The sequence below is a fragment of the Asterias rubens genome, chromosome 6 (genome assembly GCF_902459465.1).
Source record: "Asterias rubens chromosome 6, eAstRub1.3, whole genome shotgun sequence".
Classification (NCBI taxonomy): Eukaryota; Metazoa; Echinodermata; class Asteroidea; order Forcipulatida; family Asteriidae; genus Asterias; species Asterias rubens.
Window position 1 is genome coordinate 2728974 of NC_047067.1, and position 16417 is coordinate 2745390.

The following is a 16417-nucleotide window of genomic DNA, read 5'->3' on the forward strand; positions in this document are numbered from 1 at the left end:
CAGTATGCATAGTTGTATTATTAATTAATTTGTTTGAATGAGAACCTTGATTATCTGCATGGAGTACTATAGCAGCTGTATGCTTTGTTCTTTTGTTCATTAAATCATTGGCATCAGAAAAATAAGAGAAAAATTACTGTCAAGAGAGAAGACAGTTGCTTCCAAGAGTCACAGGGCAAAAGCAGGCCTATATGCTTCATTTTTAAGGGCAGGGGCACTAAGGCATTTTCTTCTTGGTAAAAGGTACTCTATGAGGATTTTTGTTAATGTTTACGTGGAGCATTTCAAGGACACCGAGGCATATGACCAGGGGGCATGGAGGCAATCAGCTTTGAGGTCTACGTGAAGTATCAGGCCTGACAAAGTATAAACATCTTTTTTCTATAAACTTTTGTTATTCTCATCAAAACATGTTGTCTTATCAAGGATTGAGTAAATTTACACACTTTTTAAAAACAAGCAGATAAAATAATGTACAAACCTGTACCTGTTAAGAAAATTTATTTACATGTTACTTAGTGTTTGATATTAAAGTCACCTGGAAATATAATTTTTTTTTCTTTCAAACATAAGAGTATATGCTTACGAACAATAAAACAATTTTTTTAGTAATTGTTTATCACGATTTATATGTTTAAAAAATATATAAAGTTGTTTGGGGGGCTGACTCCGCCTACCCCTTTTGTGACGTCATCGAGGCAGACTTTGCCTGCAATGCGTATAGTAAACACACGTGCAAAGTACATGTACGTCCAAGTCGTGAGTTGGTACATTTCAAAAAGTGTTTTTCTGCATTCAGCAGCAATACACCTGGTCGGCATTGCCGGGAAAAAAACAATTTTTAATTTTTTTTTAAAGGTACAAACTCACGACTTTGTCCGTACATGTACTTTGCAATTGTGTTTACTCTACGCATAACAGGCAAAGTCTGCCTCGATTGACGTCACGAACAGCGCCCTCTCGGGTCGGGGTCTACTCTTAAATTTGTAAATAACATAAGAACTGATTTTTTAAAACCTTAGTTAACTGTTTATTCACATTCCACTCATCAAAACACATAGTGACAAAAGCTTTATTTTGAAAAAATACCACTTCCAGGTGACTTTAATATTATAATGCAACATTTCTTTTAAAACTTAGGACTCAGTTCCGTTTCCAAAACTGTAGGGCGCTTTGAACTCATCCTAAGTTAGGATGGGTTACGTGCCTATCTCGAGTAAGGATTAATCCAAGCGTTTCATGAAATCGGCTGCAGTATCTTATACTTTGATTCAATAAGTGTGTTTAGACTTTTTTGGGGCGCACATTTGGCTTTTACCGGAAGTTCCCAATCATTCTTATGTGATGGTTATTAATAAATAATTGTTTGTCAGACTTATTTTTAAAAGTCTACATAGTATTTTCCCCGTAGTCTGTATGTTTTATGTAGATGTTTTTTTCTTTCTTCAGAAGTACATCTGAACTATAAAAAAACTACCCCCATGTCTGTGATTATCTACCATTCTGTGAATTTGTTCAAATGTCACAAGCGTTCATTGCACCTCAAGTAGTAGAAACGTTTGCTTTTTCCTTCAAGGCTTCAGATCAAAAAGACAACAACAATTCTTCAGCTTCTTTCAGGAAGAAATTGAATCAATACTTCAGTAAAAGCCTTAAAATTTGATTATAAATGATCAGAAATCCATGATGAAGTTTACACTGTGCAATGCATTCAGACGCGTGGTGGAAATATCTCTTGTTGGTGTTTTTTCTTGCTGAAAGTAAATTTAGTTGCTGTAAACCACAATGTATTTGTCTTTGCTAGTTGTCATGAGAACATTACTTTGGGACCCTGAATGCATTTAATCAATTTAAAACTGAAGACAAAAACACCATACGATTTAAAGGCACTGACCTCACCTTTGGTAATTCTCAAAGACCAGTATTCACATCTGGTGTATCCAAACATATGCATAGAAAAACAAATCTGTGAAATTTATGACTCATTTCATCATCGAAGTTGACAGACAATACTGACAGAAAAACACCATTGTTGCCTAAATGTGTGTGCTTTCAGAATGCCTAAAAGGGCTTCAGGCCTGTATGCCTTTCTAAAAAACTACGTCACTTCGGAGGGAGCCGTTTCTCACAATGTTTTATACTACAACAGCTCTCCATTGCTCGTTTATGCTAACAATTATTTTGAGTAATTACCAATAGTGTCCAGTGACTTTTGACCCCTTCTCCTTTACGATAAGTATTCTTATTTTTGCCATGTATGCGTACTGCCATAGTACGTTTCTCACAATGTTTTATACAATCACCAGCTCTGTTGCTCTTTACAAAGTAAGTTTTTATGGCAACAATTATTTTGAGTAAATACCAATAGTATCCAGTGCCTTTAAAATCAATCCCCGAAACACAATGCGCAATGTGCAAAATGCTGTTTACTGAAAAGGCACTACGGCACTATTGGTAAAATACTCAAAATAATTGTTAGCTTATGGCTCAGTCTGAAGCAACTTAGTTTTTGAAAAAAGAGCTTATTTCTCACTCAAATATTAAGAGACTTCTGGCCTGAAGCCTTTGTAAGGCATTTAAAAGCACACACATTTGTGCAACAAGGATTTTTTTGTCGAGTGCCTTTAGTAAGTTTAAAACCGGGAAAAAAACCTGAATGATTTTTATCCCAGAAATGGAAAGCTAATTTACATGGATCAATCTGAAGCTATGTAAATTTACAGGGACCTAGGAAAAAACTAGCCACAATGTGCATAGTGCAAATGTAATGCACTTTAGTATCAACCACCCCTCTCAAACTTGTCTCCCAGATGAATTGAGCCATGTCAGAAATCTATTGCACCTGGTCTAGGCCTGCCTAAGCAAATATCAAATTGTCATCTCATCTGCAATGGGAATCTCTCTTGTGAAAACCATTCGCAGGTTGAAGTGTGACTTGCCACAATCATGTGTCATGAACAAAAATATGCAATTTGTAGATCTACAGTCGCTGATGTATGAATCTGATTTTGGAGGGAACACTTAATTATCCTTTGAATCTAGAGTGGTCTGGTTTGGTCTTTTTTCTAGTAACGGGTTACTTCACCAGTTTCATGAGGGGGAATTCGATGTGGGCCAAGAGGGTGGAACAAGATGCATGACGATAGTACATTGTTAAAAATTGTATAGTAGGCCCAATTTTAATGAGCTGCTTTTAAGCAGAAAAAAATTGCTTACAGTTTTGCTGCTAGGTTAGGCAAACACGAGAGGTTACCACAGTCACATTATGTCACATATGGTAAGCATAATATTGTTGTTACATTTGTAAAACTACTTTTGAACACCAAGTAGACAACAGCCAATCTCTCTCATACAAACATTTGTTTTATGTCTATGATTATGAATTGCAAAAATCAAGAAATGTGATTCAGTAACTAGTCGACAATACTTGTTCTAGTCATTGTGAAATCAGCGATAAGCCCATTAGGATTCGAACCCACAACCTTGTGATTGCAAGTCCCACAGAGTCTAACCACTGAACCACGGTGACCAAAACGTCTTAAATGACTCCTTTTAGTCGCACATCCCTGCGATACGATACCCAGAACAGATGAAGTGATTTCGGAACACATTGGTGCATACAGACTAATGGATACCCCCTGCCACTGGCATCCAAGTATAAAGGACTTGATTAAAAATAACAGATTGGTTAAGACTCCCTGATACGACCAACGTCAATGAATCTTGCATCTTATATTCAACCTTCTAGCCATCCTCATTGATTTTATTCAGATTTTTTTTTATGAAGTATTCCTCGCCACTTTAGTTTTCTTTTTTTAGCGTACACGCATTTCACACTGGGGGATGTAAAGTACTTTACATGCAGAGCAGAACTAAATCAACCAGTAAATTAAAAAATAATAGATTGAGCCGATCAGGTGTGTATCCGGGGACACAATTATAAAGTGATTCTGAGCGAGGCCGTGAATTATTGATGTTTTCAATTTACTGGCGAAGGATAATGATGTTCACTTTTTTTTTACCATGATAAAGTTATTGTTATTGTAGGTTTTTCATTGTAAATGTGTGTGTATTACACATGATACATTACAGTGTCATTAACCCCTTTCAGTTCCAAATCCTGTGTAATCCAATTGCTCAAGTAAAGGATTCAGAAGGACTTGGGGCCAGCAGGCCGCGCCCACTAACACAGTGTCAGACATTCCAATCTCAAACACCAAGACTAAACAACTTAGTATGGAGTGGACTGGAGAGGAAATTGAAGGATTGGGCCGAGCTGTAGCCAATTGCCCAGTCTGTAGTGGAGGCAATTGCCTTCATGCCCCTACTGCCCAGTCTGTATTGGAGGCAATTACCTACATGCCCCTACTGCCCAGTCTGTATTGGAGGCAATTGCCTACATGCCCCTACTGCCCAGTCTGTATTGGAGACAATTGCCTACATGCCCCTACTGCCCAGTCTGTATTGGAGACAATTGCATAGTACGCCCCTAACTGCCCAGTATGTACTGGAGGTACAATGTCCCTATTGCCCATCCAGTCTGTATGGAGGCAATTGCCTACATGCCTCTACTGCCCAGTCTGTATTGGAGGCAATTGCCTACATGCCTCTACTGCCCAGTCTGTATTGGAGGCAATTGCTTACATGCCCCTTATTAATCCCTCATCATTGTGGGTTCTGAATTGTTCCATTATAAATGTGATTTTCATTCAACAAAACACAACCAGATTTATTCCTTCATGCTTACACTTGGTCTTTGACATTATGATTACAAGGCCTTTATTAGCCTGCACTTTAATATGGAAGCATACAGCTTGACAATGTGTGGCATGGTAATGACCAAGTCAAATTACAGTAGCTGTGTGTTATTCTACTGATTAGCAAAAAACAACAGATAAAAACCTTTCTAATCTTCACTAAGCTGATAGCATTCTTTGTATTTGGACCTTGGAGCAAAGGTCTGTGCTGCCAAAAAGAAAAAAAAATAACATCCACAATATGAATGTACTTTTGAACTGCAAAATCCTGTCTGGTTTTTAGGTAGGATCATAGATTTTTTTTTTTTTTTTTTTGTATATAAATAATTCTGATATATTGGCAAAATTATCACAAAATCACTTTAAAGGTCATCTGTGTGAGCCGTACTGAATATAGAGTGTCTGCCTGTTGAGAATGCAGCGAAAAAGAGACCCAGTAGTTTCATTAAGAATGTCGAATCCATCCATGTTTAGAGAGGTGCCAGCAGGCACGCAACTGCATCTCTGGACGCAAGCTTCGTGAACAGACACCATGGAAATTTAAATTTTCAGTCAACCGTCACAAATCTGAGAAGCAAATCATGCATGAATCTTTATCAGATTCAAATGTTATTGGGTGATAATTACATGTATCCTAATATATACTGGTGCATTCCCTTTTGGTTAATTTACCCTTGCACCGATACATACTTTGAAGGGAGTCCTTTCTCAAAACAGTTCATTATTATCAGCAGCTTCAATGCTTTTTAACAAATAATTTCATGCAGAGATTTATTTATACAACAATCATCTTGCTAAAACCTTTTACAATGCTCTAGATTGCACATTAGGGTATTTAAAACCAATAATATAAACACCAAATAGAAAACATGTTGAAGGCCCTCTATTTTCAGCGTCCCTTTGCAAAACTTTACAAAAAATTATGTCCAGAATGCCCAACAAACCTGTGGAGATTCCTGAAGAGTACTTGAAGCCTCTATTCCACAAGATTTATTTTACCTTTAAAGGAACTTACAGAATTGTTTTTGCTAACAAAACAGTTGCGTGCAGTGTAAGCACTTTATGTTATCCGCCATATACATAACCTGACAAAACTGTAGAAGTTTGAGATCAACCGGCCATCTGGGTCACGAGAAAATAGTGGGAAAAAAAATGATTACACATTTTGCATGACATCGATTTAAAAAAAAGGAATAAAACACTCACTGACTGAGCGATAAACTCAAAACAGGAATATTTCAAAGGATGTTTTCTACTATCATAAGACTGTGTACATGGTGTAAGTTTTATGTAAATCTTTGATCTCAGACGATTTTTTTTCTTACCAATTCTGTAGTGTTCCTTTAAAGAATTTGTACGTTCTTATTACCATATACCGGGGTCCTGCAAAATGCAAGATTTACCTTTGTGTTTTGGGCGCATCTGCAAGAGGGGGAAGCTATTCTGCCTGCAGGGTACAGAGATTGAAAACAACTCACTCACAATGGTTGGATGGGACTGAAGAAAAACACAAAGCTGGACAAAAAAAGGGAAATGTCAAGGAGACAATGTTGTATGGTTATACTTGAAGGGGATAGCGTCTTGGACAAACAACATAAAATGACGATAACGAATAATTTCCCTCAGATAACATAGCAATATCTTAAAGGAACACGTTGCCTTGGATCGGTCGAGTTGGTCTTTGAAAACCGCTATGTAACCGTTTGTTATAAAATCGGTATGGTTAGAAAGATGTTGTAAAAGTAGAATACAATGATCTACACAAATATGCCTCAAAAATGCGTGGTTTTCGTTTTACCTCGTCGACAAACTTGGTCGGCCATTTATGGGAGTCAATAATTTGACTCCCATAAATGGCCAACCGTGTTAGTTCGCGACGTAAAATGAAAACCGTGCAATTTTCAGTGATACTTGTGTGGATCATTATATTCTACTTTTAAAACATCTTTCTAACCATATGCATTTCATAACAAATGGTTTCAAACGCTTTTCATAGACCAACTCGTCCGATCCAAGGCAACGTGTTCCTTTAAAGGCAAAGTATACCTTGGTTTTTAGAACTGTTTGATTGTTTTTAGCCTTAACAAATGTAGAAATTTGTATAATTTAGTATCGGATGGTTCATTATTGCAATACAATAAATTGTAACGATGATCCTGAAATATATAGGATTTGAGGCATTGCATGGTGAGGTATCAATGTATATTTGGTTTGCGGTAACACCATGTGTGTATCTACTTGCCAGGTAGAGTTGTTCTTAGGGAACTGTCTTGCTTTATTATATCCTGAAATAGTAAATACACTCAGAATGTAACAATATACACAGTGTAAATACACAGGAAAAATATACCAGTACAATTACTTGATCCATTTGTATTTGAACTATAAACATACTTCTCAACATCATTTTCATAATGTTGTCATGTCTCACTGTCTGTGGTGAAAAAGTGCATACTAACATGACTAACACTGTACTATTTGTATGCAACATTATTTAGTTGTAATAGCACACCGTGTGAACAGTTTTATTTCCTTAAGGGACAGCGATGCCTCGACAAGGCTCACGCGAAGATTCGCTTTCATATAGCCACTCTGTATTAATGTACTTCGGTAACAACACCTGCTATTTCATTGCCTCGTGCATCTTGTACGCACATAATCTTATAAAAACATTGATCAGAATGAAAGATTATATCCAAGCAATATCATTCCTAACATTTGAGTAGCCTTCGTGTTTGTGTCATCTTCTTTATGCTGTTGCGGGCACACCCAGTTTTATACATTTTAACAAACTGAGCATTTTAACATTTTGCGACTACCCATGTGAGTAATCAGGCTGTTTTGGGGATATAGTCGACCGAAATATTAGCCTTGACGTCCATGTCATGTTATCATCAACATACGTTGTATAATGCCAATTTGTTTTTTCTACATCTACGTGTAGGGCCTATTCCATGAGAATAAACAATGTTGGGTTTGAATGTTGAATTTGCATTTTGCAGAAATGTTTTAAAGTTTTGTAAACCCATGCAAATAATCAAGCAGTTTAGAATTCGAACTGCTTCTTCACAGAACTCGTTGGTGTATATAAATGGGTAAACCAAAATTAATATTAATGTGTGGTTTTCTTAGTAGTACAGGTCTGGTTGTGACATTAAGCATTACATTTGAAATTTTATTCCTTTTTACATTTGATGCCATTTATTTTGTAGACAATTATAGAGATAGTTGTGTTAGTCTGATAGATAAAACAAAGAAGGTATACGTAGTAACACTTAAAGGGAAGGTACTCGTTTGATAACTGTCAAGACCAGTCTTCTCACTTGGTGTATCTCAACATATGCACAAAATAAAAAGCCTGTGAAAATTTGAACTAAATTGGTCATCGAAGTTGCGAGAAAATTATGAGAGAAAAAACACTTGTTGGACAAATTTGTGTGCTTTCAGATAGGAAATAAAAGACCTCTAGCTAGAAGTCTTTTGTTATTTAAGTGAGAAATTACCTCTTTCTCAAAATCTATGCTATTTCAGAGCCGTTTCTCACAAAGTTTTATACTATCAACAGCTCTCCAATGTCCGTTACCAAGTCAGACTTTACCATAATTACCAAACGTGTACCTTTCCGTTATAACTAATTACAGAAAATTTCGCTAAGCAAAGATTATTAGGACACCAGTCATCAGAAATTGTGCAAATGTGACATGGTATTCGGCTGGTAATTTTACTCTGGGAAGCATATTTTGTTGTGCTTGGCTGCTTTTGGTGAAGTGAATTTGAGTCCAGACGTAAATGTGAACCGTTATGGATTCATCATGTTATTAGATGCCTTGTAGACGTCAGACACTCACCAATGTATGTACTTCCTCAAAATAATACACAAGTCATAAAATGAAAAGGGAAAACAATCTGTCAGGAAGCGGGACTACAAGATGAATGGTGAAGTATAAACATACATTGTAACCATAACAGGAAATATGTGGACATGCATGTAGGGTAGTTTACATTGGAGCTCTGACATTGAAAGTCTAAAGGTTCCTGGAAGGAACTTGGGCTTCAAAAGATGCAGTGTTTATGTACATTGCATGATTGTGGTAGTGCGTGGCGTTTAAACGTACGTAAAACAGTAATTACACCATTATGTCAATCAGTCAATCTGTGATAAATTCTTCATAGCGTTGCTCTAATGAAAATCAGTTAATATTTTGTTGCAGATTTTGTCCACATTTTGTTCACTTCAATTCTGGTAATCAAAACAAAGATGAGTAGGCCTATTTTATTATTTTTTTCAGAAAGGATGACCTATAGTCTAATGGCCCTACGGTATAATGATATTTAGGACACATGTTGTTACTAACATTGAAAATATAAAATTGTTATGGATTGAACCAAATATTTTGGTTGTTTCCCCCCCTCAATTTAGGCCCAAACCTTTTCAGAGGCAATAAGTGGAGGCATTTTTGTGCCCTTTGAACTACTCCAATTAAAAATCTACAGTTTCCTCATAGAGATTTCTCTTTTCAGAAGAAATTAACTTGATGCCCTTGCCCTTTCTAAAATCGAGTCTGTTAATTTACATTTAGTCTATCAGCCTCACGAACAAAAAGGCATCATGCAAATGACATTTCCCCTCCACGTTTCTAACTGGTACTTACTTACTTTGAACCGTTTATTATTATTCAAACATACATGTCAAACTCAAATCTTGGGAAGAAAAGTACCTTTCATTTTTTTTCCAAAGAAAATTGAGAGAAAGTTAGAGGGAAATTAAGAATGAACAAATTGACTAGAGCAGGCGTGAACCAACAACCTCCGGATTAACATGCCGGTGCTCCCTTTTTTGTCAATATTTTGTAGGGAACACTTAAACATTTTCTTCAAAAACAGATCCTTGTTTCATTCAAATGAGCTTAAAATGCAGGCATGATATTCCTCCTAGTTTAGTCTGATTTTCGAAGAAGAAATTGTTGGCCCTCGGAAAAATTAGAAAACTTATATAATAGCCTGAAAAGTCTATTAAATCCTTTATCACATGTGGGTAAGACGTTGTACTAATCACAATTTCCTACATGTGTTCCAGGGACCATTATTTTATGTCATGACTGTAAAATATGCTAAAGCTCATACTGTACATTTTATTGCCTTTTTATAACTGTCGCTTAATGTGTGGCTTACTTTTTCTTCCGCAACGTTTTAGAAACAAACGGAGAGAAGATCGGGCCAATAAGCCGGATGAGGAATCTAAAGAAGCGAATTTCCCTGAAGAGTTTCCGACGCTGTAAGTATGATTACTGCCTTCTAGAGAATAACAAAATCCAGGGCTCGACTGCACAAAGAGTTAAAGGAACACGTTGCCTTGGATCGGACGAGTTGGTCTGTAAAAACGTTTGTGACCATTTGCTATAAAATTCAATGGTTGGAAAGATGTTTTAAAAGTAGAATACAATGATCCACACAAATTTGCCTCAAAAATGTGTGGTTTTTCTTTTACTTTGCGGACTAACACGATCGGTCATTATTGGGAGTAAAAAATTTGACTCCCTTAAATGGCTGTCCGTGTTAGTCGACGAGGTAAAAGGAAAACCGCGCAATTTTTAGGCATGTCTGTGTGGATCATTGTATTCTACTTTTACAACATCTTTCTACCCATGCATTTTATTTAAAACGGTTACAAACCCTTTTCAAAGACCAACTCGACCGATCCAAGGCAACGTGTTCCTTTAAGATTGATCTTAAGTGCAAATCAGTCTTAATTGCTGAGCAAAGTGTGATATCTCAATACAAATCACAAGTAATACTGCCATCTCATTACAAGATGAATCTTGTTACCCTTTGTGAAATGATCTGAGTTATTCCATTTGACCCGGACTAAACCATTGTTCACAAACATGGGTTTTAAGGCATGGAATTGCATCAGTTTGCAGTAACATCATGTGTTATGCTGTGTGGATTTGTTCTAACAGCGGCAGTAGAAAAAAAAGTAAGACAAGTTCTTGCAGTAGATATTTACACACAGTTTGTCTTGCATTCACTCTGCAGTCACTCATCATTCACCTTTGTTTTGTAAAATCCTCTATATGGATTGCACTAAGCGTCATCGACCGCCATATTTGATGAAATGTGCACGCGTGTAAGGCTATCATTGGCTAAGAGCTTGCGTAGCGTGTATACGTTTGCACTTTTGCATTGTTTATCATCGAGTATGGCACGTGATGACGCTTAGTGCAATCCATCTATTATTCAACACTCATGTAGCTATGAAGAGTAAGGAGATTTGGCATATATCGGAAGCAATCATGAATTCATCAGTGATTCAACAAATTTGCTGTAACTTACAAAATATTTCGGACACCTTTTTTAGTAAGGGCAGTCTGTACTTTCTGTCAACCAAGGTTGCCAAAACTAACGACTTTGACATTGCACAAAAAAGGTCTGTATATAGGGCGGGGGAGTAGGTGGCAACGTGCTCCTAGCGGCAGTTGATTTAGGTCGGTAGCCCAGACTGGATAAGTGTAGCCCTCACCTTGACGTGGTCGTCCAGACTTGTGAAAACAAATCAATCACTTTTATGCTGCCACTTTCTCTCCGGATCCATGATGCTACTGTCGAAGGAACGAGAGTACGTCCTAAATATTGGTCTACCTCCATGTAGCCTACCATGTTCACGCACCACCGGTGGTGTTCATCACTAGGGAGTGAAAAATCTTACGTAATACATACACACAATTGACTTAAAAATTTAACAATATTGCGCCATTCGTGCAAAATATTGGAGCGATTTTAACAATAGCATAACATCACAGGTGTGCCGGTGAACGCGCCATTCTTACCCACGAATGGCGTGCACCTCGCGCTTTATCCTATACCTAACTATGGAGCATAATCTGCGTGGTCATCAGCATCAGTATCATCCGATGCAAGCCTCATACTCTAGTCTTCGTTAACAGCAGCTGGGATGCAAATCTATCAGGAACATTTCACTGCAGGCAATTTCCCAAGTCTTAGGCTAATGTGGGCAATAATGAAACCGGTTGCATTTCGCCTCAAACAAGGGGCTGTTGAAAATACCCCAGAGGAAACAGAATAGATTGATATAAAAAGGAAAAGAAAAAAACACACTTGTTCGGAGACGACCAACACAATTGTTGAAATGGTATTGAAAACTGTAATCAGGAATCGTGATGCTTTTTCTTCTGTCTTTAAAGAAAACAATATTGGATAGTGTGAAGATGACTAAAGATTAAATCATTCTGAACTATTGTTTCCATGCCCTGAAGTTTTGAAACTCTGCCGGGGAAAACACTGCTAATGTGTCTCAAAATATAACATCTCCAAGAAGTGACAGTATCAGGGGATCTTTGATTTATACACAGTACATTTTTATCAAAGAATGCTGTTAAAGACCACGATCATGTATTAAGGCTTGAATCTTTTAAGCTGACAAAGTGAGTGAAGGAAGTTTTTTTTTTTACGTGTAATGTAATTCCCACGCCAAACGGAATGCATTAGTTGCTATCTTTGAAAGCAATTGGGATAGGCAGTAACGACTGACTTAATGTCAGTGGTACATTAAAGAGATAGAAGTGGGTGTCAGTTATAAAAGCTTTGGTATGTGGCCACATTCTTAAAATATATGACGATTTTGTTATCTTGGAAAGAGATGGGTGTAGACCATGGCCCAACTTTATGGCTCTGCTTACTGCCGAATTCTGCGCTTACGATCACTATTCCCCGCTTATGTGCAAGTGCCGAATTTCTGTGCTAGCCTTGTTAGCGTAGAATGCCTGGTATGCACGCGCGGAAGCCAAAATTAGCCGCTTACCCGTAAACTTTGCTTGCAAGCACAGAATTCCCTGCTTCCGTAAGTGCCGATTCTGTGCTTACGGTAAGCAGAGCCATGAAATTTGGCCAAGGTTACCCTTGTTTCCAAAGAAAAAAGGACCTTTTACACCCAAGTGCATTTACTGGAATGCAAGAAACGACAGAAGGGAAGTTTAACAATTTGTTTCATAGTTTCCGCATCAACTCAAGAAAAAAATTCGGCTGACCACATTTTTAGATGGGCTCCTTTCTTTATATCAAAAGTTGATGCAAATCTCTACAAAAAAATCAGATTTAATGTTTTCGCTTATTGAGCTGTGTTCAAATTGTGCCTGCAGGAAGTCCAGACTCTGTGGCATTATTGTAAAGATGTAAATTCACTGGTTGCAATCCATTTACGACTAAATTAATCATGTCAGTGGTAATTTTAACGAGAAGTACTTGTCAATTAACTAAGCTTGGCCGCATTCATAAAGTATCTCTGCTAAAATATTGCTCTGTTTATTTTATTGTGGTACACTTTGTTGGACATTACTTTTGATGGAAGCTAGTGGTTTCAAATCCATCAACCGTGTCATTAATTCTGAGGTCATAATTGGGAATTAGAAGGATTGCCTGTTGATGTGTACATCCAAGGTCCTCATTCAGAAGCTGTTGATGGACACTAACAGCGCCCTCTCTTGACCATTCATACATATATTTTTATCCACATGGGAAAAACAGCAGATTTTTTTTAAAGAATTGTCAATTAAATTCAATTAAATTTGAGTCACTTTTTGTTTATTAAGCACCTGGTGGTTTTTCAAGCAAAAGGGATTTGTCATCGGGAAATTTTTTAATGTAAAAATTGACTTATTCTTTCTCATCATCAAAGTCTAGTTTCAGTCTTCTTGGCCCCTTAACAAAATCCGCATTGTTTTGGTCCTGTTTTAATCAATAGCCTAAACAGTTTATTAAAACCATAGTAATGTACATGTAGATTAGCCCTTGTACTCAATACAATTTTCCTGATTCCAAGGGCCAAATATATTGACTGTTCATATCAGATCATTTATAGATACCAGTACATAGGCACGTTTGGAAGCATCATTGTGTACAGTATTCAATTGTCAGGATTTGTTGTTGGTGCTGTAGCCCCCTCTTGTGACCAATTGTTACTTCTTGTTTGCCATAAGTTATGAGAATGAAGGTGAGGCATGAGTAGGAATGAGGACGGAAGAGCATTGACCCAGGTACAATTTCACAACGCTGCTCAGTCACAAGCACGACAAAATTTGCTTACCAGAATGCGGTACCTATCCGGTATCCTGCTCATTTCTGCTAAGCAGAAAATTGTAAGGCGACAATATCTGCCTTTTAAGAGATAAGTTCAAAGAGCTGCTTAAAAGCAACTCTTTGAAATTGGGCCTTGTCTTAATTTTACCACCAAATATCAAATTAGATTAGTACTAACAAAATTTATGACACATTGCTTAAGAAAAGTTACTTCCCATAAATTGGTTTGTATCTCAATTTCTTGACTTGTCTTACTGAGAAATATTTTTGTAATGCCTTTCGTTTTACATGTATGGGGTGTCGTGGCCAAGCGGTCTAGTTCACTGCACCCAAGCTTTGTCAGCAGCAGAGTGATTGGTTCGAATCCCAGTTATGACGCTTGTGCCCTTTAGGCACTTAACCAAAACTGCCTACATCCTTACGAACTGTGAAGGGGGTAACTCTGTTTCAGTCCTAGAAATAGGTGGCAATGTGCTCTTGGTGACATTTGATTTGGTTCAACAGCCCAAATCAGTCAGTGATGTTAGGTGAGATTGCATTGAAAAAAAAGAAAAAAAAAAGAAAATTTCAGAGATGACTTGGATAACTGACAACGTTTAACAGCATGGTTGATAAGGATAAAGATCTTAGAGCCAAGGCAAGGGGAGGCGGAGATTTACTGGTGAGTGGGAGGGAGGACGCTTTCTCAAGTGTGAATTAAGTCTCGGAATCATCGCCCCAACACACCATGTAACAATCTCAACGACATTTGCTAGAATGAAGTTTGGTACAAAGTCAGTCTTGTCTCGTCTTGCCTCGTCTTTCTCCTCCTGCTGAGCTAAGTACCAAGACATATCCATGTACGTTCCCTCGGCTAAGGCACATCGGGTATATTCCTCCCTTGGGGCTATTTTCAAGCATGAAGCCGCGCCATTCGCATGATCAGACGAGATTAAGTCAGCCATGCAGAGGCATTGCATTTCATGTTCATTTAAAGGCACTGGACACATTTGGTAAATTTTGTCAAAGACCAGGATTCTCACTTGGCGTATCCCAACATTCATAAATTAAAATAGCAAATCTGTGAACAAATTTGACTCCATTGGTCATTGAAGTTGCAAGAGAATAATAAAAGAAAAAAACACCCTTCTTGCACAAATTTGTGTGCTTTGAGAGAATAAGAAGCTTCAGGCCTGAAGTCTTTTATTATTTGAGTGAGAAATTACCCTTTTCTCAAAAACTACATTATTTCAGAGGGAGCCGTTTCTCACAATGTTTTATACTATCAACAGCTCTCCATTGCTCATGAGTCAGTACCAAGAACCAAGTTTTTATGCTAACAAATTATTGTGAGTAATTACCGGTAGTGTCCGGTGCCTTTGAAGCACAGAGGCTTATGAAATCTTTAAACCTACGCATTCTTCCTCGCAGGCGTAATGTGCGTAATTTATGTTTTTGTAGAGAGTTGTTTTCTTAACCGGATATCCGCATAGGGCGTGAATACCTATTTATAAACCGGATAGTTCTGTAATTAAAACCAAGTAACCGGATATTCTTTTAATATCCGAATATCCGCGGACGTCGGGCGACAACTGATCGGAATGTTTTGTCTGAAACTTTATGAAACTTCTATTAAGACAGCATAAAACAGCATAAATTAAGTATTTAACTATGCTCACCTCCGTGAAGAGTTAAAACAATGACATTTCTGACGTAATTTGTTCAAAGATTACGAAAGTTTTCCTTCACGTAGAGTCAATCACGATCAAAAGAAAAAGCAAATCGCCATCTTTAAATTAGATCCGGTTATTTTTATGAATGAACCGAGTGACACTGTCTAAACCTAATATCAATCCGCCCATACGATCTCATTCACAAACGAACAGCGCCCTCTAGCGGCAAAAAAAATATATTTGTTTAATTTTTTTTAATTTATTTTTTTAATAGCCCCCTATAGCGGCGGAAAAAAATATTCGAATATCCGGTTAATTTCGGATAGTTGGCCAGCGGTATCGGAATATCAAAATTTCACTATTCGCCCAGCACTAAAAAAAAACGCTCAAAAATGAAATGTTCACGGTATTTTTGTTTGCCTAATTATATATAAAGCAATCGATCAGTTAAAAAAAAGAAGGGTGTACATTGCCATTAATAAGGACCTGCGGCAAATTGACAGATTTTAATTAAGACAATACATGATGAGCAAATAGAGAAGAAAATGCAAAGAAAACAAAGGTGCAGCTGGTAATCTTTTAATGGTTTTAAAAAGGCAACCGTCAAACATGCGTCAATAATTAGGCGTTCACCCTCGAGCTATATTTAAAAACAAAGAAATATTTTGATTTGATATGTGTCTTAAGGACATCATTAATTCTACTGATGGCCTTAAGAATTATTAAGGACAGGGTTTTGTCCCCTTTTCCTCAATTATTACGCCCTAATTTCTTTTTTCCTGTCCATGCTTGGAAGCTCAAGGATAATTGATTGATTATCAAAGATAATTGATGAAAATTCATGAAGAGAAAAACAATTTAGGTGTTGCAGGGCTTCAATTTGACACTGGACCACAGGCCCTAGGCCGGTGACTT

The 16417-nt window shown here is 37.3% G+C and overlaps 1 protein-coding gene across 1 annotated transcript in view; it reads left to right on the top strand.

Annotated features, from left to right (window-relative positions):
* Positions 1 to 16417, top strand: part of LOC117291344 (cyclin-dependent kinase 14-like) — a 73900-nt gene that overhangs the window by 8077 nt on the left and 49406 nt on the right. Inside the window, exon 2 of the mRNA XM_033772988.1 lies at positions 9952 to 10032. Coding sequence (XP_033628879.1) covers positions 9952 to 10032 — 81 coding nt within the window. The remainder of the gene's footprint in view (positions 1 to 9951; positions 10033 to 16417) is intronic.